Source organism: Embiotoca jacksoni, unplaced genomic scaffold (genome assembly GCF_022577435.1).
Source record: "Embiotoca jacksoni isolate LCO1_2020_lvr unplaced genomic scaffold, fEmbJac1.0.p SCAF_100, whole genome shotgun sequence".
Classification (NCBI taxonomy): Eukaryota; Metazoa; Chordata; class Actinopteri; family Embiotocidae; genus Embiotoca; species Embiotoca jacksoni.
In genome coordinates, this window is record NW_027185231.1 from 431,290 (window position 1) to 457,795 (window position 26,506).

Here is a 26,506-nt window from a genome sequence, read left to right on the forward strand (position 1 = left end):
GTCGTGTGTCCTCGCCTGTCTTTTTTCCTCTCCTGTCTTTTTTCCTCTCCTGTCGTGTGTCCTCTCCTGTCTTTTTTCCTCTCCTGTCGTGTGTCCTCTCCTGTCTTTTTTCCTCTCCTGTCGTGTGTCCTCTCCTGTCTTTTTTCCTCTCCTGTCTTTTTTCCTCTCTTGTCGTGTGTCCTCTCCTGTCGTGTGTCCTCTCCTGTCGTGTGTCCTCTCCTGTCGTGTGTCCTCTCCTGTCTTTTTTCCTCTCCTGTCGTGTGTCCTCTCCTGTCTTTTTTCCTCTCCTGTCGTGTGTCCTCTCCTGTCTTTTTTCCTCTCCTGTCGTGTGTCCTCTCCTGTCTTTTTTCCTCTCCTGTCGTGTGTCCTCTCCTGTCTTTTTTCCTCTCTTGTCGTGTGTCCTCTCCTGTCTTTTTTCCTCTCTTGTCCTGTGTCCTCTCCTGTCTTTTTTCCTCTCTTGTCGTGTGTCCTCTCCTGTCTTTTTTCCTCTCTTGTCGTGTGTCCTCTCCTGTCTTTTGTCCTCTCCTGTCTTTTGTCCTCTCCTGTCGTGTGTCCTCTCCTGTCTTTTGTCCTCTCCTGTCGTGTGTCCTCTCCTGTGTTTTGTCCTCTCCTGTCTTTTGTCCTCTCCTGTCGTGTGTCCTCTCCTGTCTTTTGTCCTCTCCTGTCGTGTGTCCTCTCCTGTCTTTTTTCCTCTCTTGTCCTGTGTCCTCTCCTGTCTTTTTTCCTCTCCTGTCGCGTGTCCTCTCCTGTCTTTTTTCCTCTCCTGTCCTTTTTCCTTTCCTGTCTTTTTTCCTCTCCTGTCGCGTGTCCTCTCCTGTCTTTTTTCCTTTCCTGTCGCGTGTCCTCTCCTGTCTTTTTTCCTTTCCTGTCTTTTTTCCTCTCCTGTCGTGTGTCCTCTGCTGTCTTTTTTCCTCTCCTGTCGTGTGTCCTCTCCTGTCTTTTTTCCTCTCCTGTCGTGTGTCCTCTCCTGTCCTTTTTCCTTTCCTATCTTTTTTCCTCTCCTGTCGTGTGTCCTCTGCTGTCTTTTTTCCTCTCCTGTCGTTTGTCCTCTCCTGTCTTTTTTCCTCTCCTGTCGTGTGTCCTCTCCTGTCCTTTTTCCTTTACTGTCTTTTTTCCTCTCCTGTCGTGTGTCCTCTCCTGTCTTTTTTCCTCTCCTGTCGTGTGTCCTCTCCTGTCTTCTTTCCTCTCCTGTCTTTTTTCCTCTCCTGTCGTGTGTCCTCTCCTGTCTTTTTTCCTCTCGTCGTGTGTCCTCTCCTGTCTTTTTTCCTCTCCTGTCGTGTGTGCTCTCCTGTCTTTTTTCCTCTCCTGTCGTGTGTGCTCTCCTGTCTTTTTTCCTCTCCTGTCGTGTGTCCTCTCCTGTCTTTTTTCCTCTCTTGTCGTGTGTCCTCTCCTGTCTTTTTTCCTCTCCTGTCGTGTGTGCTCTCCTGTCTTTTTTCCTCTCCTGTCGTGTGTCCTCTCCTGTCTTTTTTCCTCTCTTGTCGTGTGTCCTCTCCTGTCTTTTTTCCTCTCCTGTCGTGTGTCCTCTCCTGTCTTTTCTCCTCTGCTGTCGTGTGTCCTCTCCTGTCTTTTTTCCTCTCCTGTCGTGTGTCCTCTCCTGTCTTTTTTCCTCTCCTGTCGTGTGTCCTCTCCTGTCTTGTGTCCTCTCCTGTCTTGTATCCTCTCCTGTCTTTTTTCCTCTCCTGTCGTGTGTCCTCTCCTGTCCTTTTTCCTTTCCTGTCTTTTTTCCTCTCCTGTCGTGTGTCCTCTCCTGTCTTTTTTCCTCTCCTGTCGTGTGTCCTCTCCTGTCTTTTTTCCTCTCCTGTCTTTTTTCCTCTCCTGTCGTGTGTGCTCTCCTGTCTTTTTTCCTCTCCTGTCTTTTTTCCTCTCCTGTCGTGTGTCCTCTCCTGTCTTTTTTCCTCTCCTGTCTTTTTTCCTCTCCTGTCGTGTGTCCTCTCCTGTCCTTTTTCCTTTCCTGTCTTTTTTCCTCTCCTGTCCATTTTCCTTTCCTGTCTTTTTTCCTCTCCTGTCGTGTGTCCTCTCCTGTCTTTTTTCCTCTCCTGTCTTTTTTCCTCTCCTGTCGTGTGTCCTCTCCTGTCTTTTTTCCTCTCCTGTCTTTTTTCCTCTCCTGTCGTGTGTCCTCTCCTGTCTTTTTTCCTCTCCTGTCGTGTGTCCTCTCCTGTCTTTTTTCCTCTCCTGTCGTGTGTCCTCTCCTGTCTTTTTTCCTCTCCTGTCGTGTGTGCTCTCCTGTCTTTTTTCCTCTCCTGTCTTTTTTCCTCTCCTGTCGTGTGTCCTCTCCTGTCTTTTTTCCTCTCCTGTCTTTTTTCCTCTCCTGTCGTGTGTCCTCTCCTGTCTTTTTTCCTCTCCTGTCGTGTGTCCTCTCCTGTCTTTTCTCCTCTGCTGTTGTGTGTCCTCTCCTGTCTTTTTTCCTCTCCTGTCGTGTGTCCTCTCCTGTCTTTTTTCCTCTCCTGTCGTGTGTCCTCTCCTGTCTTTTTTCCTCTCCTGTCTTTTTTCCTCTCCTGTCGTGTGTCCTCTCCTGTCTTTTTTCCTCTCTTGTCGTGTGTCCTCTCCTGTCTTTTTTCCTCTCCTGTCGTGTGTCCTCTCCTGTCTTTTTTCCTCTCCTGTCGTGTGTCCTCTCCTGTCTTTTTTCCTCTCCTGTCTTTTTTCCTCTCCTGTCGTGTGTCCTCTCCTGTCCTTTTTCCTTTCCTGTCTTTTTTCCTCTCCTGTCCTTTTTCCTTTCCTGTCTTTTTTCCTCTCCTGTCGTGTGTCCTCTCCTGTCTTTTTTCCTCTCCTGTCTTTTTTCCTCTCCTGTCTTTTTTCCTCTCCTGTCGTGTGTCCTCTCCTGTCTTTTTTCCTCTCCTGTCGTGTGTCCTCTCCTGTCTTTTTTCCTCTCCTGTCGTGTGTCCTCTCCTGTCTTTTTTCCTCTCCTGTCGTGTGTGCTCTCCTGTCTTTTTTCCTCTCCTGTCTTTTTTCCTCTCCTGTCGTGTGTCCTCTCCTGTCTTTTTTCCTCTCCTGTCTTTTTTCCTCTCCTGTCGTGTGTCCTCTCCTGTCTTTTTTCCTCTCCTGTCGTGTGTGCTCTCCTGTCTTTTTTCCTCTCCTGTCGTGTGTCCCCTCCTGTCTTTTTTCCTCTCCTGTCGTGTGTCCTCTCCTGTCTTTTTTCCTCTCCTGTCGTGTGTCCTCTCCTGTCTTTTTTCCTCTCTTGTCGTGTGTCCCCTCCTGTCTTTTTTCCTCTCTTGTCGTGTGTCCTCTCCTGTCGTGTGTCCTCTCCTGTCTTTTGTCCTCTCCTGTCGTGTGTCCTCTCCTGTCTTTTGTCCTCTCCTGTCGTGTGTCCTCTCCTGTCTTTTTTCCTCTCCTGTCGTGTGTCCTCTCCTGTCTTTTTTCCTCTCTTGTCCTGTGTCCTCTCCTGTCATTTTTCCTCTCCTGTCGTGTGTCCTCTCCTGTCTTTTTTCCTCTCCTGTCGTGTGTCCTCTCCTGTCTTTTTTCCTCTCTTGTCGTGTGTCCTCTCCTGTCTTTTTTCCTCTCCTGTCGTGTGTCCTCTCCTGTCTTTTTTCCTCTCCTGTCTTTTTTCCTCTCCTGTCGTGTGTCCTCTCCTGTCTTTTTTCCTCTCTTGTCCTGTGTCCTCTCCTGTCTTTTTTCCTCTCCTGTCGTGTGTCCTCTCCTGTCTTTTTTCCTCTCCTGTCGTGTGTCCTCTCCTGTCTTTTTTCCTCTCTTGTCGTGTGTCCTCTCCTGTCTTTTTTCCTCTCCTGTCGTGTGTCCTCTCCTGTCTTTTTTCCTCTCCTGTCTTGTGTCCTCTCCTGTCGTGTGTCCTCGCCTGTCTTTTTTCCTCTCCTGTCTTTTTTCCTCTCCTGTCGTGTGTCCTCTCCTGTCTTTTTTCCTCTCCTGTCGTGTGTCCTCTCCTGTCTTTTTTCCTCTCCTGTCGTGTGTCCTCTCCTGTCTTTTTTCCTCTCCTGTCTTTTTTCCTCTCTTGTCGTGTGTCCTCTCCTGTCGTGTGTCCTCTCCTGTCATGTGTCCCCAGCTGAGGAGCAGAGTGGTGGTGGTGAAGTACGACAGGAAGCCTCTCAGCAACAAGACTCTGTTTGCCTTCACTGAGCCGTTCGGCTGCCTGAGGGAGCACCTGGTCCTCAAGAACAAGGTACTGTCTCACCTGCACAGGTGAGCTGCTCCAAAACCTCTTCATCACAGTTGCTTTCAATTTTCTGTCTCCGACCTGAGACACTCACCTTTCTGTCCGTCCACTGTCTGTCCGCCAGGCCTTCCTGGAGATGAGCAGCCACGAGGAGGCCCAGGACATGGTGACCTACTATGACCAGCACCCGGCCGCTCTGTACGGGAAGCCGCTCACCTTCTACCTGTCCAAAAGGCTGATGGTCATCGAGGTAACGTCCTCATCTGAGGCTCCTTTTCACCCGGAGGTCCTCCATCCACGACACGTGTCTTCTCTTTGACCCTCAGAAAGACGAGCGGTCGTCGGACAGGTCGATGGACAGATCTGTCAGGGAGGTCAAAGGTCAAGGCAGCAAGGTGGTGTTCTTCTCCAACCTGCCCCGAGAGGACGAGAAGAAGAAGGAGCTGCTGACGGTCGCCGGGCGCTTCGGCATCGTGGAGAAACACCTGTTCTTAACCGACCAGGTAAACCGGGCCTGAAGGGCCCAGAGCTGAACTCTGGTTCTGGTGCAACGTTACATGCTGAAGACTCTGAGATGGACAGCAGTGTGTGTGTGTGTTATTGTGTGTGTGTGTGTGTGTGTGTGTGTGTGTTATTGTGTGTGTGTTTGTTATTGTGTGTGTATGTGTGTGTGTGTGTATGTTTGTGTGTGTGTGTGTTTGTTATTGTGTGTGTGTTTGTTATTGTGTGTGTATGTTTGTGTGTGTGTGTTTGTTATTGTGTATGTATGTTTGTGTGTTTGTTATTGTGTGTGTGTGTTTGTTATTGTGTGTGTGTGTGTTGTGTGTGTGTGTTATTGTGTGTGTTTGTTATTGTGTGTGTGTGTGTGTTTGTTATTGTGTGTGTATGTGTGTGTGTGTATGTTTGTGTGTGTGTGTGTTTGTTATTGTGTGTGTGTGTGTGTTTGTTATTGTGTGTGTATGTGTGTGTGTGTATGTTTGTGTGTGTGTGTGTTTGTTATTGTGTGTGTGTGTGTGTTTGTTATTGTGTGTGTGTGTGTGTTTGTTATTGTGTGTGTATGTGTGTGTGTGTATGTTTGTGTGTGTGTGTGTTTGTTATTGTGTGTGTATGTTTGTGTGTGTGTGTTTGTTATTGTGTGTGTGTGTGTGTGTTTGTTATTGTGTGTGTGTATGTTTGTGTGTGTGTGTTTGTTATTGTGTGTGTATGTTTGTGTGTGTTTGTTATTGTGTGTGTGTGTGTGTTATTGTGTGTGTGTTTGTTATTGTGTGTGTGTGTGTGTGTGTGTATGTATGTGTGTGTGTGTGTGTGTGTCTGTGTTTGTTATTGTGTGTGTGTGTGTTTGTTATTGTGTGTGTTTGTTATTGTATGTGTGTGTGTGTGTGTCTGTGTTTGTTATTGTGTGTGTGTTTGTTATTGTGTGTGTTTGTTATTGTATGTGTGTGTGTGTGTGTCTGTGTTTGTTATTGTGTGTGTGTTTGTTTTTGTGTGTGTGTTTGTTGTTGTGTGTGTTTGTTATTGTGTGTGTGTTTGTTATTGTGTGTGTGTTTGTTGTTGTGTGTGTCCAGGCGTTCGTCCAGCTGGGGACGGTGGAGGACGCTGAGATGCTGGTGAAGTACTACAGCGTGAACCCGCTGACCATCAGAGGACGACCGATCCGACTGAACATCTGCACCAAATACAAGACCCTCAAGTTAGTACCTGAACCCCTGTTACCATGGCAACTACACCCTAATGTTACTGTAACACATACATCCACCTGTTACCGTGACAACTACCTCCACCTTTTACTATAGCATCTGACTGAATGCAGATAAAGGTTTGACCTTTGACCTTTGTGTTTGTCTCAGTGTGAACCGCAGACAGGGCGGGGGGGGCGGAGACGCTCAGAGCCGGGCCAGCAACAGACCCAACACCACTTCCTCCTCTGGAACCAGGACCTCCTCCACCTCCAAAACTTCCTCGTCCAGGTCGTCGTCCAGCTCCAGGACCAGAGAGGAGAGGAAGAAGAAGGAGGAGGATGAGGAGAAACCAGCAGAGGAGGAGGAAGAGGAAGAGGAGGTATCTGGAGTGATGCAGGGAGGGGAGGACGGAGGGCAGGAGGAGGTCACAGATGGAGATGCAGAGGGGGAGGAGCCAGAGGGAGCAGCGTGTGTGAAGGACTCAGGGGAGGAGGAAGAGGAGGAGGAGGAGGGTGTTCATCAGGAGGAGGAGGTGAGGAGGGAGGAGGAGGAGGAAGGGGAGGTAGGAACATTAACATCACAGATCCTGTGAACATTATTGTGTGAACTGTACACAGGCTCCTGGTGGTGGTGATCACACACCTGGATGTGTGGGCGGGGCTGAAGGTGAAGACACACAGGGGGCGGAGTCAGAGGAACAAACAGAACCACTCGGAGCCTCGACTGGAGAACAGGAGAACAAAGACGAGGCGAGCGCAGACATAGTGGAGATTTCAGAGGCGACGGAGGGCGGAGATCTACCTGAGCAGGTGAGACCTAGTGACATCACTTCATGACATCACTTCCTTTGAACAACAGGATGTTTGTGTTGGAGTTCTAATGAGGTTTGTGTCGATCCAGCTGGATCAGGATTTCCTGGAGAACATGGAGGACTTTGTGACGCTGGACGAGCTGGAGGAAGAGGAGGAAGAAGGAGACGCTGGCTCCATCGGTAACTGATCATCTGTTTGATATGATGATGAAGATGGTGGTGATGATGATAGTGATGATGATGATGGTGATGATAGTGATGATGATGATGGTGATGATAGTGATGATGATGATGGTGATGATAGTGATGATGATGATAGTGGTGATGATGATGATAGTGATGATAGTGATGATGATGGTGATGATGATAGTGATGATGATGGTGATGATGATGATAGTGATGATGATAATGATAGTGATGATGATGGTGATGATGATGATAGTGATGATGATGATGGTGATGATAGTGATGGTGATGATGATGGTGATGATGATGGTGATGATGATAGTGATGATGATGGTGATGATGATGATGATAGTGATGATGATAATGATAGTGATGATGATGGTGATGATGGTGATGGTGATGATAGTGATGATGATGATAGTAGTGATGATGATGATGGTGATGATGATGGTGATGATGATAGTGATGATGATGATGGTGATGATAGTGATGATGATGATGGTGATGATAGTGATGATGATGATAGTGGTGATGATGGTGATGATGATGGTGATGGTGATGATGATGGTGATGATGATGATAGTGATGATGATAGTGATGATGATGGTGGTGATGATGATGATGGTGATGATAGTGATGATGATGATGGTGATGGTGATGATGATGGTGATGATGATGGTGATGATGATAGTGATGATGATGGTGATGATGATGATGATAGTGATGATGATAATGATAGTGATGATGATGGTGATGATAGTGATGATGATGGTGATGATGGTGATGATGATGATGATGATAGTGATGATGATAATGATAGTGATGACAGTGATGATAGTGATGATGATGATGATAGTGATGATGATGGTGATGATAGTGATGATGATGATGGTGATAGTGATGATGATAATGATAGTGATGATGATGGTGATGATAGTGATGATGATGATGGTGATAGTGATGATGATGGTGATGATGATAGTGATGATGATGATGATGATGATAGTGATGATGATGGTGATGATAGTGATGATGATGATGATGGTGATGATAGTGATGATGGTGATGATGATGATGATGATGATAGTGATGATGATGGTGATGATAGTGATGATGATGATGATGGTGATGATAGTGATGATGGTGATGATGATGATGATAGTGATGATGATGATGGTGATGATGATGATAGTGATGACAGTGATGATAGTGATGATGATGATGGTGATGATGGTGATGATGATGATGAAACTGAAGCTTATGTGTTTCTTCTGCAGACAACACACGGCAGGGGGTGAGTACCTGTCAATCATCACATCTGTCAATCATCACACCTGTCACAGTTTTATGGATCAATAATCTCCCGGCAGGTTTTGAAACATCTTTAAATGTTTAGTTTACACAAACTAAAACAGATTTTACATTTCAAACCTTTAATGATCAGTCTTATTGATGAAATCCGATTTGATCAGCTGATCAGTTTATTGACTGTTCTTCATCCATGTCACATTAAACAAAGAGTCTGATGGTGATAAGAAATACTGATCATCAAATTCAATTAATAGATAATAAACTCCGGGAATAAATACATTGTTCCTCTGAGTGATGCCTCCTCCTCCTCCTCCTTTCCCTCATCATCCTCTTCCTCCTACTCCTCCTCCTCATCCTCCTTTCCCTCATCCTCCTCCTCCTGCTCCTCATCCTCCTCCTCATCCTCCTTTCCCTCATCTTCCTCCTCTCCCTCCTCCCCCTCCCCTTCTCCCTCCTCCTCCTCTTCCTCCTCCTCCTCAGGGTATGAGGGTCGTCAACATCGTCGGCTTCAGACGAGGTCATAACTTCCTCAACGAGCTGCTGGGACTCGCCAAACCTTTCGGTACCGTGGTCAAACATCTGGTTCTGGACCTGCGACCCGAGGTGAGCTGACCCGGTTACGAGGATCCTGCTTGTCTGAGCTCATCAGTACCGAACAGGAAGGGGAGGAGTCACCTGATCACAACTTTAACTGTTAACCAAGCATCGTTCAGTTATTATGATTTATTAATACAGACTGATTTATTATTATAGACTATTTATTATTAAAGACTGATTTATTAATACAGACTGATTTATTATTACAGACTGATTTATTAATACAGGCTGATTTATTATTATAGACTATTTATTATTAAAGACTGATTTATTAATACAGACTGATTTATTATTACAGACTGATTTATTATTATAGACTATTTATTATTAAAGACTGATTTATTAATACAGACTGATTTATTATTAGACTGATTTATTAATACAGACTGATTTATTATTACAGACTGATTTATTATTATAGACTATTTATTATTACAGACTGATTTATTATTATAGACTTTATTATTACAGACTGATTTATTAATACAGACTGATTTATTATTATAGACTGATTTATTATTACAGACTGATTTATTATTATAGACTATTTATTATTAAAGACTGATTTATTAATACAGACTGATTTATTATTATAGACTATTTATTATTAAAGACTGATTTATTATTATAGACTATTATTACAGACTGATTTATTATTACTGATTTATTAATACGGACTGATTTATTAATACAGACTGATTTATTATTATAGACTATTTATTATTAAAGACTGATTTATTAATACAGACTGATTTATTATTACAGACTGATTTATTAATACAGACTGATTTATTATTACAGACTGATTTATAAATACAGACTGATTTATTATTATAGACTATTTATTATTACAGACTGATTTATTAATACAGACTGATTTATTATTACAGACTGATTTATTATTACAGACTGATTTATTACAGACTGATTTATTATTATAGACTATTTATTAATACAGACTGATTTATTAATACAGACTGATTTATTATTATAGACTATTTATTATTAAAGACTGATTTATTAATACAGACTGATTTATTATTACAGACTGATTTATTAATACGGGCTGATTTATTATTATAGACTATTTATTATTAAAGACTGATTTATTAATACAGACTGATTTATTAATACAGACTGATTTATTATTATAGACTATTTATTATTACAGACTGATTTATTATTATAAACTTTATTATTACAGACTGATTTATTAATACAGACTGATTTATTATTATAGACTATTTATTATTAAAGACTGATTTATTAATACAGACTGATTTATTATTATAGACTATTATTAAAGACTGATTTATTATTATAGACTATTATTACAGACTGATTTATTATTACAAACTGATTTATTATTACAGACTGATTTATTATTACTGATTTATTAATACGGACTGATTTATTAATACAGACTGATTTATTATTATAGACTATTTATTATTAAAGACTGATTTATTAATACAGACTGATTTATTATTACAGACTGATTTATTAATACAGACTGATTTATTATTACAGACTGATTTATAAATACAGACTGATTTATTATTATAGACTATTTATTATTACAGACTGATTTATTAATACAGACTGATTTATTATTACAGACTGATTTATTATTAAAGACTGATTTATTAATACAGACTGATTTATTAATACAGACTGATTTATTATTACAGACTGATTTATTATTATAGACTATTTATTATTACAGACTGATTTATTAATACAGACTGATTTATTAATACAGACTGATTTATTATTACAGACTGATTTATTATTATAGACTATTTATTATTACAGACTGATTTATTATTATAGACTTTATTATTACAGACTGATTTATTAATACAGACTGATTTATTATTATAGACTATTTATTATTAAAGACTGATTTATTAATACAGACTGATTTATTATTATAGACTATTATTAAAGACTGATTTATTATTATAGACTATTATTACAGACTGATTTATTATTACAAACTGATTTATTATTACAGACTGATTTATTATTACTGATTTATTAATACGGACTGATTTATTAATACAGACTGATGTATTATTATAGACTATTTATTATTAAAGACTGATTTATTAATACAGACTGATTTATTATTACAGACTGATTTATTAATACAGACTGATTTATTATTACAGACTGATTTATAAATACAGACTGATTTATTATTATAGACTATTTATTATTACAGACTGATTTATTAATACAGACTGATTTATTATTACAGACTGATTTATTATTATAGACTATTTATTAATACAGACTGATTTATTAATACAGACTGATTTATTATTACAGACTGATTTATTAATAGACTGATTTATTATTACAGACTGATTTATTAATACAGACTGATTTATTATTACAGACTGATTTATTATTATAGACTATTTATTATTACAGACTGATTTATTAATAGACTGATTTATTATTACAGACTGATTTATTATTATAGACTATTTATTATTACAGACTGATTTATTAATACAGACCGATTTATTATTAAAGAAGGATTTATTATTACAGACTGATTTATTATTACAGACTGATTTATTATTAGACTGATTTATTATTATAGACTATTATTACAGACTGATTTATTAATACAGACTGATTTATTATTACAGACTGATTTATTATTAAAGACTGATTTATTAATACAGACTGATTTATTAATACAGACTGATTTATTATTACAGACTGATTTATTAATACAGACTGATTTATTATTACAGACTGATTTATTATTATAGACTATTTATTATTACAGACTGATTTATTAATACAGACTGATTTATTAATACAGACTGATTTATTATTACAGACTGATTTATTATTATAGACTATTTATTATTACAGACTGATTTATTATTATAGACTTTATTATTACAGACTGATTTATTAATACAGACTGATTTATTATTATAGACTATTTATTATTAAAGACTGATTTATTAATACAGACTGATTTATTATTATAGACTATTATTAAAGACTGATTTATTATTATAGACTATTATTACAGACTGATTTATTATTACAAACTGATTTATTATTACAGACTGATTTATTATTACTGATTTATTAATACGGACTGATTTATTAATACAGACTGATGTATTATTATAGACTATTTATTATTAAAGACTGATTTATTAATACAGACTGATTTATTATTACAGACTGATTTATTAATACAGACTGATTTATTATTACAGACTGATTTATAAATACAGACTGATTTATTATTATAGACTATTTATTATTACAGACTGATTTATTAATACAGACTGATTTATTATTACAGACTGATTTATTATTATAGACTATTTATTAATACAGACTGATTTATTAATACAGACTGATTTATTATTACAGACTGATTTATTAATAGACTGATTTATTATTACAGACTGATTTATTAATACAGACTGATTTATTATTACAGACTGATTTATTATTATAGACTATTTATTATTACAGACTGATTTATTAATAGACTGATTTATTATTACAGACTGATTTATTATTATAGACTATTTATTATTACAGACTGATTTATTAATACAGACCGATTTATTATTAAAGAAGGATTTATTATTACAGACTGATTTATTATTACAGACTGATTTATTATTAGACTGATTTATTATTATAGACTATTATTACAGACTGATTTATTAATACAGACTGATTTATTATTATAGACTATTTATTATTAAAGACTGATTTATTAATACAGGCTGATTTATTAATACAGACCGATTTATTATTACAGACTGATTTATTATTATAGACTATTTATTATTACAGACTGATTTATTAATACAGACTGATTTATTATTATAGACTATTTATTATTAAAGAAGGATTTATTATAACAGACTGATTTATTATTAGACTGATTTATTATTATAGACTATTTATTATTACAGACTGATTTATTAATACAGACTGATTTATTATTATAGACTATTTATTATTAAAGACGGATTTATTAATACAGACTGATTTATTAATACAGACTGATTTATTATTATAGACTATTTATTATTACAGACTGATTTATTAATACAGACTGATTTATTATTATAGACTGATTTATTATTACAGACTGATTTATTATTATAGACTATTTATTATTAAAGACTGATCTATTAATACAGACTGATTTATTATTACAGACTGATTTATTAATACAGACTGATTTATTATTACTGATTTATTAATACAGACTGATTTATTATTATAGACTATTATTACAGACTGATTTATTATTACAAACTGATTTATTATTACAGACTGATTTATTATTACTGATTTATTAATACGGACTGATTTATTAATACAGACTGATTTATTATTAGACTGATTTATTATTACTGATTTATTATTACCGACTGATTTATTATTATAGACTATTTATTATTACAGACTATTTATTATTACACACTGATTTATTATTACAGACTGATTTATTATTATAGACTATTTATTATTAAAGACTGATCTATTAATACAGACTGATTTATTATTACAGACTGATTTATTAATACAGACTGATTTATTATTACTGATTTATTAATACAGACTGATTTATTATTATAGACTATTATTACAGACTGATTTATTATTACAAACTGATTTATTATTACAGACTGATTTATTATTACTGATTTATTAATACGGACTGATTTATTAATACAGACTGATTTATTATTACTGATTTATTATTACCGACTGATTTATTATTATAGACTATTTATTATTACAGACTATTTATTATTACACACTGATTTATTATTACAGACTGATTCAGTGTCTTCCTCGCTCTTCATCAGTCTCTCCTCTTCCTCGCTCTTCATCAGTGTCTCCTTCCTCGTCAGGCGTTCCTGCAGTTCGCCACAGAAGAGGAAGCTCGATCGATGGCGCGTTTCTACAACAGTAACGTCACGGCGTCGGTGTGCGGCCGGCCGGTGAGGGTCAGTCACTCCATCAGCTACCCCACCATCCAGGTGAGACACACCTGTCTGACCACACCCTCTGATCACCTACTGACCTGGAGGTTTTATTCTGGAAGAACAGGAAGAGTTTTATTCTGAAAGAACATGGAGTTTTATTCTGAAAGAACAGGAAGAGTTTTATTCTGAAAGAACGGAAAGAGTTTTATTCTGAAAGAACAGGAAGAGTTTTATTCTGAAAGAACGGAAAGAATTTTATTCTGAAAGAACGGAAAGTTTTATTCTGAAAGAACAGGAAGAGTTTTATTCTGAATGAACAGGAAGAGTTTTATTCTGAAAGAACGGGAAGAGTTTTATCCTGTATACGTTTTAAAATGTTAGATTTTCTTCTTCATGAGCTATTTTTCTGGCGGGTGCGTTTGATTCATCTCTGTGTGTGCAGTGCGGCTCCAGCCGGGTGGTGTACATCGGTCAGCTCCCCAACACCAAATACTCCGATGAGGCCGTCCTGGAGCTCGCTGAGCCCTTCGGAAAAGTCCGCAAGTACTTCCTGAACCGGATCAGGAGAGAGGTACAGAACCAGAACCACAACCAGGACTGGGGGTCCTGCAGGTCCTCCCGGTCCTGGTTCTGAAACGTTGTCCTTTGTTGTCCTCAGTGTTTCATCGAGATGGACCAAGCGGAGGACGCAGAGAAGATGGCCGACAGTTACAAAGAAAAACCTCCGAGGTTCAATGGGAAACGTCCGACTGTCTACGTCAGCAGGAAGTACCGGCAGCTCAAACACGGGTCAGTCCTCTTCTTCTTCTGTGGTCTGTCTTCTTCTGTCCATCACCTTCATCATGATGTCTCTCCGTCTGTCCATTCAGCCATCGATGTCCGACCACAACAAAGAGACTGAACAGCAGCTCGCCGCCTAAATCCTCCCAACGATCTGAAGAACCTCCCTCCAAGAAATCTAGAGAGGAGGCGGAGCCAGAGGAGGAGGAGAAGGTGAACGAGGAAGAGGAGAAGAAGGGGGAGGAAGATGTGGGTGCTGAAGAGAAGGCAGAAGAAAACTCAGCTGAGACGCAGCAGAGCAGCGAGAACGTGAGTCGACCAGGAAATGACATCTTCATCTTCATCACTGAAGGTCTGTCAGTGGGCGTCACCCAACACACTCGCATGATCAATCAAAATAAAACCACTTCTGATCATTCAGGAGGTAAAGGACACATCGACCAATCAGAACGGACAGACCGAGGCCCCGCCCCCTCCTGCTGAGAACAAACCCAGCGTGGCGTCTCTGCCGCTGCCGCCGTTTGATCCCGACAACCCCATCGGTGAGGAACATCCACAGAAACATGAAAGGAAATCAGCCTGCAGTGATTATTGATCATTGATGATTATTGATTACTGATTATTGATCATTGATTATTGATCATTGATCATTGATTATTGATCATTGATGATCATTGATCATTGATGATCATTGATCATTGATCGTGTCTGCAGGGGTCGAACACGTGAAGATGGGTTTTTACTGTCGCGTCTGCTTCCTGTTTTACTCCAACGAGGACACGGCCAAGAAAACCCACTGCAGCAGCCAGACACACTACGATAAGCTACAGGTGAGACGAGCTCCGCCCACATACTACACCTGAGACAAGCTCCACCCACACAATACCACACCACACCTGAGACAAGCTCCTCCCACACCACTTCCTGTATTTAACGTGTGTTTGCTCCAGAAACACCTGCAGAAGGAGCAGACCAAAGCAGAGAAGAAGAAAGTGAAGATGACGACGGCGTGAAGTCGAGGAAGAGCGAACGTTTGTTTTTTAGTTTCTTGGTAAACGACGACCTCTGAGCGGTTGTCATGGTGACGCCGAACGCTGCTTTCATTTGACGTGAAGTGACGAAAGAACCAAACTATTGATAATCAGTTGTTATTGATCAGTCAAACTATTATTTGAAGAACTCCTCAGTTTGTTTGCAGCTGAATGTTCGTTTCTAATCGATCAGATGTCATCTTTTGTTTTCAGCAGCTGAAGAAAAAAGTGTAAATACTTTGAAGCTAAAATGAAACACTAAAATGATTAATAATCAATGATTGTCATCATTTCTGTTGCAAACTGAACAAAAGCAGCAGATTGAGCAATAAAAACGAACTGCTGTTAGCCTAGCTTAGCATAAAGCTGTTCCAACATGGTGACCTGTCGCTGCTTTTACTTTGAAAGTCAGAAGGCGTTCAGGTTCAGCAGAGCGTGTGTGTATGTTTAAAATGACCTTTGACCTTTTTATGTTTTTGTTTTAGAAAATAAACCAGTTTCCACAAACTCTTTCGTTTTTGGCAACTTTATTTATTTTCATTGCTCTTTCCGACCTTTGGATTGATGACCTTTGACCCCGAAAACAAACGGGTTCAGGAAGAACTCCTGAACGCCTCACAGGAAGTGGTCCGGCAGCGTTCAGCTGGTCCGCGGGTCTCTGCCCGTCTTCTCCTGAAACACAGAAACACGTTCAGTTTTCAACGGTCCACAGGTGGCGGTGGCAGGCTGCTGGTTGCCATGGCGACCTGGTAGCGGCTGTAGTGCGTCGGGCTGCTGCAGTGCTGCTGTTTGGCTTCGTCCTCGTCAACGAAGATCAGCTGACACAAGTTACAGAAGTACCCGACCACCGGCCGCACAAACTCTGTTCCTGGAACACCAAGAACAGAACACAGAACAGAGAGAACAGAGAACACAGAGAACACAGAGAACAGAGAACAGAACACAGAGAACAGAGAGAACAGAGAACAGAGAGAACAGAGAGAACAGAGAACACAGAGAACAGAAAACAGAACAGAGAGAACAGAGAACACAGAGAACAGAAAACAGAACAGAGAGAACAGAGAACACAGAGAACAGAACAGAGAGAACACAGAGAACACAGAGAACAGAGAGAACACAGAGAACACAGAACAGAGAACACAGAGAACACAGAAAACACAGAACAGAGAACACAGAGAACAGAACAGAGAGAACACAGAACAGAGAACACAAGAGAACAGAGAGAACACAGAGAACACAGAACAGAGAACACAGAGAACAGAGAGAACACAGAGAACACAGAACAGAGAACACGGAGAACAGAGAGAACACAGAACAGAGAACACAGAGAACACAGAACAGAGAGAACACAGAACAGAGAGAACACAGAGAACACAGAACAGAGAGAACACAGAGAACACAGAACAGAGAACACAGAGAACAGAGAGAACACAGAACAGAGAACACAGAGAACACAGAACAGAGAACACAGAGAACAGAGAGAACACAGAGAACAGAACACAGAACAGAGAGAACAAAGAACACAGAGAACAGAGAGAACACAGAGAACAGAACACAGAACAGAGAGAACAGAGAACACAGAGAACAGAGAGAACAGAACAGAGAACAGAGGTAAACCTTTAATCATCAGGTTATTGTTTGTAACTGAAAACGTAAAGATTCACTACGTTGATCGTTTCAGACGTGAACGGAAACATAAACGATCTCAAACTTCTTTGTATCGATTAGCTGAAGACACCCTGAGGGTAACGCCCCCTGCTGGAGAAACTCCTTATTTGTGGTGTCAGATTGAGCGTGAAAACTCGTGACGTGACTGAGCTGGATTCTTACCGACGGGTTTGGGAGGTGTCTCGGCTCCTGCGGCGCCCCCTGCTGGTCCAGTTTGTTGCTCCGCCTCCTGAAAACAGATCAATAATGAGCGGTTTGTCCTGAATCAGACCACAGGGGGGCGCCGACGCACTTTCACGTTTCGAAGACCAAAAAAATAACGGCGTGATACTCAAAACAATGTTTACAAGTGTTTGGACCTCAGACCGTTGTGGTCCAGGTGGTTTACGAGGACCTCCAGGGTCGGCGCTCTCTGGCTCCGCCTCCAAACTCACTTCAGTCCACTTTTCGTCTCGTCGCTCGTCTGACGGTTTCTGGTCCGACCGGTCGGCTGCTTCCCGTCTCCGTCCAGACGTCTCTTCTGTCTTCAGGGTCTTCGGAGGCACCGACTCGTCTTCACAACTTCTTCTTTTCAAACGCTTCTTTTCTGAAGTCTGATAGGTCTCTTTTTCTGGAGTCCTTTTCTTGTCCAACTCTTTGTCTTCTGTTGGTTCCTTTTCTAAAGTCTTTACAATCCCTGACTCCTCCTCTTCCTCTGGAGTTTCTCTGGAATCTTTCACGGCTTCCGAGGAACTCAACATCTTCCTGAAGCCCTGAGGGACGAACACAGACGAACCACCTTCAGACGGACGCCGAGACGTCCTCACAGACGGTCTTCATGTCGGGTCGACCACATCTGAACTGTCTCGTGTTTAAACTCACCTCAGGTTCATCTGTGACTTTCTCACCTGCAGCAAACAACCACAGAAGAAGAAGAGCGTCATGTTATTGTTATGTTGTTTGTTATGAGCGTCAGAATCATCCCAGACTTCCTGTTTGTTTACCTGGCTCCTCCCACTCGTCGTCCCCCAGCTCGTCCAGAGCGATGCAGTTCTCCAGGTTGATGGGGAAATCTGTGTCCTCCTGAAATCAATAATCAATCAGCTGTTTCCTGCTTTCTTCTTCTCTGAACACAATGAACAAGCATGTGGGCGGAGCTACAGATCTGCATATTCACCCTTAAAACTCCCGTCAGAGCCGAACGCTTGAAGGCGTTTGGATCGGGTCTAAAACTACGTCTATAAAAACTATAGTGTGACTTTTTTTGGTTCATATTTTGAATGACATGTTATAGAATCACTTCTTTATGACATAAAGTCCTAACATGAGAATGACCAGCAGGTGTTCATTAGAGCTCCGCCCACAGAGAAACACCTGGACCAATGACATCTTTACCTCGATCTCCTGCAGCTCAGTCTCTGCTGTTTCTGCTGATTCTTTGTCCTCCTCCTCCTCCATCAGAGGTTTCTCCTCCTCAGTCACTCCATCCTTCACCTCCTCTTTCTTCACCTCCTCTTTCTTCACCTCCTCTTCATCTGTAAAGTCGGTAAACACGTTCTGTAAATGTTCTCTTTTTCTCAGGAATATTTTCAGAAACAGATCAGTTTTTGGTTCTACCTTGTTCAGGTGTTCTCTCAGCAGCAGCTTCTTCATCCTCCTCAACCTCCAGGTTCTCTCCGTCCTCTGCGATCACCTCCATCCCTTCAATGTCACTGTCCTCTGCAGACGATCTGCAGGTGGTCACATCACATTTTAACATTACTTCACTGTTTTCTGCGTGATCCGACGCGACCGACCCGACCCGACCCGACCGACCCGACCTGACGCGACTGGACCGACCCGACCCGACACGACCGACCCGACGCGACCGACCCGACCCGACGCGACCGGACCGACCCGACCCGACACGACCGACCCGACCCGACGCGACCGGACCGACCCGACCGGACCGACCCGACGCGACCGGACCAACCCGACCGGACCGACCCGACTGGACCGACCCGACCTGACTGGACCGACCCGACGCGACCGGACCGGACCGGACCGGCCCGACACGACCGACCCGACCCGACTGACCCGACGCGACCCGACCGGACGCGACCAGCGGTTGAACCATTACACCACAAGGAACTCACTCAGCGTTCTCCTCCGTCTGTTCTTCAGGTTTGGACTCTCTGAGAGGAACCGGTTCTTCTTCAGAGTCTGCAGAGAACAACATGGTCTCATGGAGCTTCATGGTTCTGACACCTTTAATGATGACGTGACAAGAACCTGAGAGCCCGGTGATGACTCACCTGTCCTGCTGGGTTTGTCTCTGGACCCGGACCTGATTTCTCTGCTGGACTTGTCTCTGGAGCCGGACCTGGACCCGGCCCGGTCTTTGCTGGCGGTCCTCGTGGTCTCGGTGGGAGCTGGTTCTTCTCCGTACCTCTTGGCGGATGGAACCCTCCTGCAGGACCGAGCAGACCAGGACGGGCGTCACAGAGGACCAGTACCTGGTGGAGTGGGTCGGTTCTGGGCCGTACTCACATGAGGGTGCTATACTCTCTGGAGAAGGAGACCTTGACCTCCTCGTTGATCCTCAGCTTGTTGGAGAAATAATAGTCGACGAGCTTCTGAGCGTCGGGAACGTTTTTCATCTCCACAAACACCTGAAACACAAAAACTCTGTTCACGCCTGTTCATCAACAATCGGATCGGTTCTGACCGGGATCCTGAACTCGGACCTGAAGGTGGTTCTGGTTCTGATCCGCAGTCACATGTTTAATAATAAATACTAGCGCCAACACTCAAACCTGTGTGACTGTTTTATTCTCAACAGTTGAATATTGAACCAGGATCGGTTTTCAACCTATTTGTGATGTCAGATCCTGCTCGTAGCCCCGCCCCCTAACATCAGATGTTGGATGAGCTCAGAGAAAACTTCCCTCATTCGGCAGACGAAGGTGGAAACAGACCTTTAAACTCTGCAGAGTGAAGCTCAACCGGATCTCACCATCGACGGCAGGAACAGCGTGTAGAGCGGCGGTCCGAAACGCTTCACGATGCTCATCAGGTCCGACTGTCCGTCTTCGCCCGCCGGAGCCGGAGAGAAACTCACCACCCGAGAGCTCTGAGGATACATCAGAACCAGGTGAGACCAGAACCAGGTCTTAACCAGGTCTGAAACCAGGTCTAAACCAGGTCTTAACCAGGTCTGAAACCAGGTCTAAACCAGGTCTATACCAGGTCTGAAACCAGGTCTAAACCAGGTCTAAACTAGGTCTTAACCAGGTCTGAAACCAGGTCTAAACCAGGTCTATACCAGGTCTATACCAGCTCTACCAGGTCTAAACCAGGTCTAAACAAGGTCAACACCAAGTCTAAACCAGGTCTGAACTAGGTCTAAACAAGGTCAACACCAGCTCTACCAGGTCTAAACCAGGTCTAAACCAGGTCTTAACCAGGTCTGAAACCAGGTCTATACCAGGTCTATACCAGCTCTACCAGGTCTAAACCAGGTCTAAACAAGGTCAACACCAAGTCTAAACCAGGTCTGAAACCAGGTCTAAACCAGGTCTAAACCTGTTAGGATTCCTGTCTGTTCCTAGTGTGTTTTCCCGTTTAACCCCCGAGTACCTTTCCTCCTGTGTCCTCTCATTCCCGTCTGTTTTCTCCTCAGCAGTACCCTCCTCCAAGCACCGCCCACTGCCACGCCTCTCTCCGGGAGCACAGCTGGGCGGCATTCCAGTGATTAACGCCGGCTGCTACTAATACCCCGGTCTCCTGCCCACCCGGTGTCAGTTCGTCCGTTGCCTACCCGTCAACCCGTCCCGTAAGTCCGTCCGTCTCCCTGTTTTGAGATTCCGGTTCTGACTCCAACCCGTTTCCTGTTTCCTGCCGTCCAGTGTCGAGCCACGGGCGTTCACCTGCACGAAGAGACCTTCCAGTGTGTTCCACGGAGATCCGCTGTCGAGGGTTTGGGCGATCCTGTGTCGAGTCGCGGACGTCACACAGTCGATCCGGCCAATCAACTCGCTGAGGAGAAGTCTGGGGATTCCCCCAGCGGAGCGTCGCCGTCCGGCTACGTCACCCGGTCACGTGCCGAGGAGAACCCCGGGATTCCCTCGGGTGGCGAGGCCCCGCGCCGGCAGCCAGCCGCATTCGCGGAGGAGCCAACTTCTGGCTCGGATTGGGACTCAGACTCTCGGTGTGCATTCCTGTTTGCTCTCACTGCCCGGGAAGAAATAACTACCTGGTTCCAAAGAGACTTTTGCTGTGTGTCTGCATTTGGGTTCGTTTATCTACACACCTCATAACAAAATCAGGTCTAAAACCAGGTCTGATACCAAGTCTAAAACCAGGTCTAAACCAGGTCTGAAACCAGATCTAGACCAGGTCTGAAACCAGGTCTGAAACCAGGTCTAAACTAGGTCTAAACAAGGTCAACACCAACTCTAAACCAGGTCTGAAACCAGGTCTAAACCAGGTGTACCAGGTTTCGGATTTGGTACCTGCAGGAAGTTGAAGGTGTTGGAGAGGCTGAAGTCCATCTGTTCTCCATTCACCGTTGGAGGATAGTTGACGTGGAACTTCACTAAGTCCTTCGCCTGGTCCACGGAACCGAGTTCTACGAACGCCTGCAGAGTCAGAGTCCGTTTTAATGTGCGGTAATATAACCCGGCTGCTACTGCACGGGTCAGATCACATCAGAACCATTACGGAACCAGAGAACACAGCTTGTGTGGTTCTGAGTAACGACCCGGTGGACTCACCAATGACGGGAACATGAGGATCTTGACAATCCTCCCGAACGGCTCGCTGAGCTTCCTCAGGTACGTCTCGTCCACCGACTGAGCGGGAAACTTCACACATACCACCTTCCCCTTCTCTAGCTGACAGGAAACAGGAAACAGGAAACAGGTTGAGACCACCAGCAGCTGATCTCAGGTGAAGTCTTTGAGGTTTCTGAGTCTCTACCTTCTTCTTCTGCTGCGACGCTGCAGAACAAAAAAGCACACGTTAAAACGGGAACACCAACACACCGCTGTCAGCTGATCACTCATCAATGAAACACTTACTCTGGTTCTGATTGGCTGGGTGAGGCGGGGGGGGTCTGCCTTCAGCCTTCCGTGTCTCTGATTGGTTATTGTCCCTTTAACGACAGAAAGACCAGAATCAGGACACACACACACACACACACACATTCACACACACACACACACACACACACACACACACTCAGAGACACACAGACACGAAGATATGATGAAGATGTCTCAGCTTCATCTTTCACTCACCTGCTGACGGTCTCCATGCGACAGTCCCAGTCAGGACACCTGCAGAGGACAGAGTGATGAAGAATGATGAAGAGTGATGAAGAGTGATGAAGGATCCTGTCTATGAGTGAATTAACTGAGACTCACTGCTGCAGGAGGCAGAGCTGTCCGTCAGCATGCTGCGTCCCGTTAATGTGCTGTGTCCAAACCTGAAACACACACACACACACACACACACACACACACACACACAGACACATAGACACACACACACACACACACATAGACACATAGACACACACACATAGACACACACACATAGACACACACACACACACAGACACACACATAGACACACACACACACATAGACACACACACACACACACACGCACACAGACACACACAGACACATAGACACACACACACACACATACACACACACAGACACACACACACACACATAGACACACACACACACACACACACATAGACACACACACACACACACACACACACACACACACACACACACACACATCAACCTGCAGCTCCCATCATCCTCTGCTGCAGCTGCATCCAGAGCCTCCCACCTTGCAGAAGACCTCCCACCTTCCAAAGGTCCCGCCCCCTCCAGTGGTCCCGCCCCCTCCACCCGTGCCAGTCTAGGAGCTCTCAGGTGAATTTACCTTGTCAGACAGCACAGTGATTTCACACAGAGAGCAGGAGTACGGGAAGACGGTTGGCGGCGTCCCGTGGAAGTCCAGAGCTTGTTTGTTGGAGGGTGTGGAGGCGGCGGCCCGGCTGGAGGACGATCCAACCTCGTTACGCCCCCACTGGGACTCGTTGGGGGGAGGGATGGCTCGGTGGTTGGCCGGTCCGCGATCAGAGAACCGAGAGGTACGAGATCTTTTTCCTCGAGCTGCCGGGTTGAAAGAGGGGCGGTCCTGAAAGGGGGCGGGGCCAGCCTTACCATACTGAGAGGGTCCCGGTCTGCGGGGGAAGTCCACGTAGCCCGACGATGATGATGATGGTCTGGCGGAGCTGCCGGTCCTGGGAGAACCCCAGCAGTTCAGCGGATTCTGGACCGGCTGGCCGCGGAGCCGGTCCCAGTCGGTGGAGGAGGAGCTGCCGGCGGGTCGGCGGGCGGAGCTGTGATGGTAAGAGGAAGGGGGGAAGGGGGGTTTGCCGGGGCCTCGCCTGCCTTTGATCTGTTGCAGGATGCGCGGCAGCGACTCGACCGGCAGCACGTCTTCGGGCAGCTCGGCCAGCAGAGACAGATCTCCGGGCTGCAGACCGCAGCTGCTCAGGATGCTGAACACGCCGTCCTGAGGACATGCAGCCGGCGTCGCAGAGCCGCCACAGGACAGAGAGGACGAAGAGGACGGATAGGATGAGGAGAAGGACTCCTGATGCGGCCGGTAAAAGTCTGCCGAAGGCCGACGGCGGTCCGCGGCGCCGTAAGGTCCGGGATCAGGTCGGAGGTCGGTGTCAGACGGCTGGTTGTGAGACATCATGGGGAGCTGTAGAGAAACCACCACAGCCTCCTGCAGACACAGTGTCAGGAAGGGGACAGGTGAGACGAGGACAGGACAGGTGAGACAGGACAGGTGAGACGAGGAGATGACAGGTGAGACGAGGACAGGACAGGTAAGAGAGGACAGGTGAGATGGGGAGAGGACAGGTGAGATGAGGGCAGGACAGGTAAGAGAGGACAGGTGAGATGGGGAGAGGACAGGTGAGATGAGGACAGGACAGGTGAGAGGACAGGGGAGACCAAGAGAGGACAGGTGAGACGAGGAGAGGACAGGTGAGAGAGGACAGGTGAGATGGGGAGAGGACAGGTGAGACTGGGAGAGGACAGGTGAGACGAGGAAAGGTGAGACGAGGAGAGGACAGGTGAGAGAGGACAGATGAGAGAGGACAGGTGAGATGGCGAGAGGAAAGGTGAGACGGGGAGAGGACAGGTGAGATGAGGACAGGACAGGTGAGACGGGCAGAGGACAGGTGAGACGAGGAGAGGACAGGTGAGACGAGGAACGGAGGACGAGTCGTCCTGAGAGACAATACTGCAGCTTAAACCAGGAAAGACTCGACGCTCAGGAGCAGCTGTTCATCACATCTGGAGGAGGAACAAGAACCACAACACCTGTGTAACATCTGTGTAACGCCTGTGTAACGCCTGTGTAACACCTGTGTAACACCTGTGTAACACCTGTGCAACGCCTGTGTAACATCTGCGTAACGCCTGCGTAACATCTGCGTAACGACTGCGTAACATCTGCGTAACGTCTGCGTAACATCTGCGTAACGTCTGCGTAACACCTGCGTAACGCCTGTGTAACATGTGTAACGCCTGTGTAACATGTGTAACGCCTGTGTAACATCTGTGTAACATCTGTGTAACATCTGAGTAACGCCTGTGTAACATCTGTGTAACACCTGTGTAACGTGTAACGCCTGTGTAACGCCTGTGTAACATGTGTAACGCCTGTGTAACATCTGAGTAACGCCTGTGTAACATGTGTAACACCTGTGTAACATGTGTAACACCTGCGTAACGCCTGTGTAACGCCTGTGTAACGCCTGTGTAACATGTGTAACGCCTGTGTAACATGTGTAACGCCTGTGTAACACCTGTGTAACGCCTGTGTAACATGTGTAACACCTGTGTAACGCCTGTGTAACATGTGTAACGCCTGTGTAACATGTGTAACACCTGCGTAACGCCTGTGTAACGCCTGTGTAACACCTGTGTAACGCCTGTGTAACATGTGTAACGCCTGTGTAACATGTGTAACGCCTGTGTAACACCTGTGTAACGCCTGTGTAACATGTGTAACATCTGAGTAACGCCTGTGTAACATGTGTAACGCCTGTGTAACGCCTGTGTAACATGTGTAACACCTGTGTAACGCCTGTGTAACATGTGTAACGCCTGTGTAACATGTGTAACATCTGAGTAACGCCTGTGTAACATGTGTAACGCCTGTGTAACGCCTGTAACATCTGTGTAACATCTGTGTAACATGTGTAACGCCTGTGTAACGCCTGTAACATCTGTGTAACATCTGTGTAACATCGGTTGGCTGAAGTTTCGTGAAATTTCTATAGTTCTGCAAAAATTGGACCTAAAACATCACAAGTCCTAAAAACAGATAAATAGAACCCAAATGAAACAGATGAGATCAATATGTGATCAGCTGATCAGAGCTGGTGATTTATTGATTGATGAAATGATCAGTGTTACGTGTCTTTGATCTCCAGATCCAGGTGAGATCAGGTGTGTTTGATCTACACCCCCCCAGGGACGACCCACACAGTCCACTGAGAACCAGGTGTGGAACTGTCTGCAGGTCTGAAAGGAACCAGAGGAACCATCAACAGCCCGACGGACCCGAAGAACTATCGAGAAGAATAAAGTTAATGTTCAACGTCGTGATCTTCATCCACAGACATGATGAAGAACCAGAACCATCCAGAGCTGAAGCGGTTCTGTAGGAGTAACAGACTGAAGGTCCTCCCAGCTGATGATCAACAGTTACCCTGGAAACCATCACATTGTTTTACCTTCATCAATAAATGACGGTGTCATATTTTAATCTCATTTGTTGAACTGGGTTCTTTAACATCAACTTTTAAAGGTTCACAAACTGGAACAACTGTTCGATGACGTCACTCTTCGTTGTAAAACATCATCTGCAAGGCACAGATTCAACTGCTAACCGTCAGTTTACGGTATTAATCCGGAGTTCAGACACTGGAAACACGGACCGACAGTCAGGCAGACCACAGGACAGAAAGTCTCCGTTGTTCACTGCAGAGTTTCTCCGTTCATTTTAATCTTTTTTCATCTCTGTGTGTTAAAACGGTGAAAATCTGAATGAAGTTTCGGCTAACAGCTTGATCTTACAGCTAACTCCGGGCAGACTGGAGCTGCAGCGGCGGACTCACCTCAAATCAAACTGAGCTCCTTCTGGTGAAACACGGAGCTTCATAAAAACAAGAACCGACGGGTTTCGATTTTAACGGGAACAAATAACCAGAAACAGAAAGTCAAGCTGACAGACAAGCTAACTGCTAGCTGACTGAAGTGTTCGGCTTCTTC

At 43.9% G+C, this 26,506-nt stretch overlaps 2 protein-coding genes across 8 annotated transcripts in view; one reads left to right on the forward strand and one right to left on the reverse strand.

Moving 5' to 3' along the window:
• The window catches only part of matr3l1.2 (matrin 3-like 1.2), a 22,735-nt gene extending 6,734 nt beyond the window's left edge, over positions 1-16,001 (forward strand). Inside the window, exons 6-21 of the mRNA XM_069173606.1 lie at positions 3,992-4,108; positions 4,227-4,352; positions 4,429-4,605; positions 5,668-5,792; positions 5,950-6,313; positions 6,399-6,590; positions 6,682-6,772; positions 8,056-8,072; positions 8,570-8,692; positions 13,609-13,737; positions 14,126-14,254; positions 14,342-14,472; positions 14,553-14,772; positions 14,885-15,005; positions 15,178-15,293; positions 15,414-16,001. Of these exons, the coding sequence (XP_069029707.1) occupies positions 3,992-4,108; positions 4,227-4,352; positions 4,429-4,605; positions 5,668-5,792; positions 5,950-6,313; positions 6,399-6,590; positions 6,682-6,772; positions 8,056-8,072; positions 8,570-8,692; positions 13,609-13,737; positions 14,126-14,254; positions 14,342-14,472; positions 14,553-14,772; positions 14,885-15,005; positions 15,178-15,293; positions 15,414-15,476 (2,241 nt within the window). The 3' untranslated portion in view covers positions 15,477-16,001. The remainder of the gene's footprint in view (positions 1-3,991; positions 4,109-4,226; positions 4,353-4,428; positions 4,606-5,667; positions 5,793-5,949; positions 6,314-6,398; positions 6,591-6,681; positions 6,773-8,055; positions 8,073-8,569; positions 8,693-13,608; positions 13,738-14,125; positions 14,255-14,341; positions 14,473-14,552; positions 14,773-14,884; positions 15,006-15,177; positions 15,294-15,413) is intronic.
• On the reverse strand, positions 15,993-26,506 carry LOC138212927 (matrin-3-like). 7 transcript variants are annotated; one of them, XM_069173659.1, is made up of 20 exons: positions 26,353-26,506; positions 23,088-23,945; positions 22,547-22,608; positions 22,421-22,459; positions 22,202-22,275; positions 22,101-22,120; positions 21,896-22,015; positions 21,635-21,760; positions 20,137-20,253; positions 19,671-19,792; positions 19,436-19,590; positions 19,277-19,343; positions 18,759-18,871; positions 18,537-18,676; positions 18,146-18,224; positions 18,024-18,049; positions 17,522-17,914; positions 17,325-17,391; positions 16,241-16,362; positions 15,993-16,166 (listed from the first exon to the last, which is right to left on the reverse strand). In XM_069173659.1, the coding sequence occupies exons 2-20, from the start codon at positions 23,913-23,915 to the stop codon at positions 16,134-16,136; spliced, it is 2,703 nt and encodes a 900-aa protein (XP_069029760.1). In that variant the 5' UTR covers positions 23,916-23,945; positions 26,353-26,506; the 3' UTR covers positions 15,993-16,133. The 7 variants fall into 7 exon arrangements, with proteins under 7 accessions (XP_069029760.1, XP_069029732.1, XP_069029778.1 ...); XM_069173631.1 differs by lacking the exon at positions 15,993-16,166 and adding an exon at positions 25,649-25,756 and having other exon boundaries at positions 16,175-16,362; XM_069173677.1 differs by lacking the exon at positions 15,993-16,166 and having other exon boundaries at positions 16,175-16,356; positions 17,597-17,914.

Excerpts from the sequence above, each read along its gene's own strand:
- LOC138212927 (XM_069173620.1), bottom strand. The coding sequence starts at position 23,915 with ATGATGTCTCACAACCAGCCGTCTGACACCGACCTCCGACCTGATCCC. Across the intron at positions 22,016-22,100 it reads CGTCGCAGCAGAAGAAGAAG|CTAGAGAAGGGGAAGGTGGT; the intron begins GTAGAGACTCAG and ends GTTTCCTGTCAG. Across the intron at positions 18,225-18,536 it reads CTGAGCTGCAGGAGATCGAG|GAGGACACAGATTTCCCCAT; the intron begins GTAAAGATGTCA and ends TATTGATTTCAG.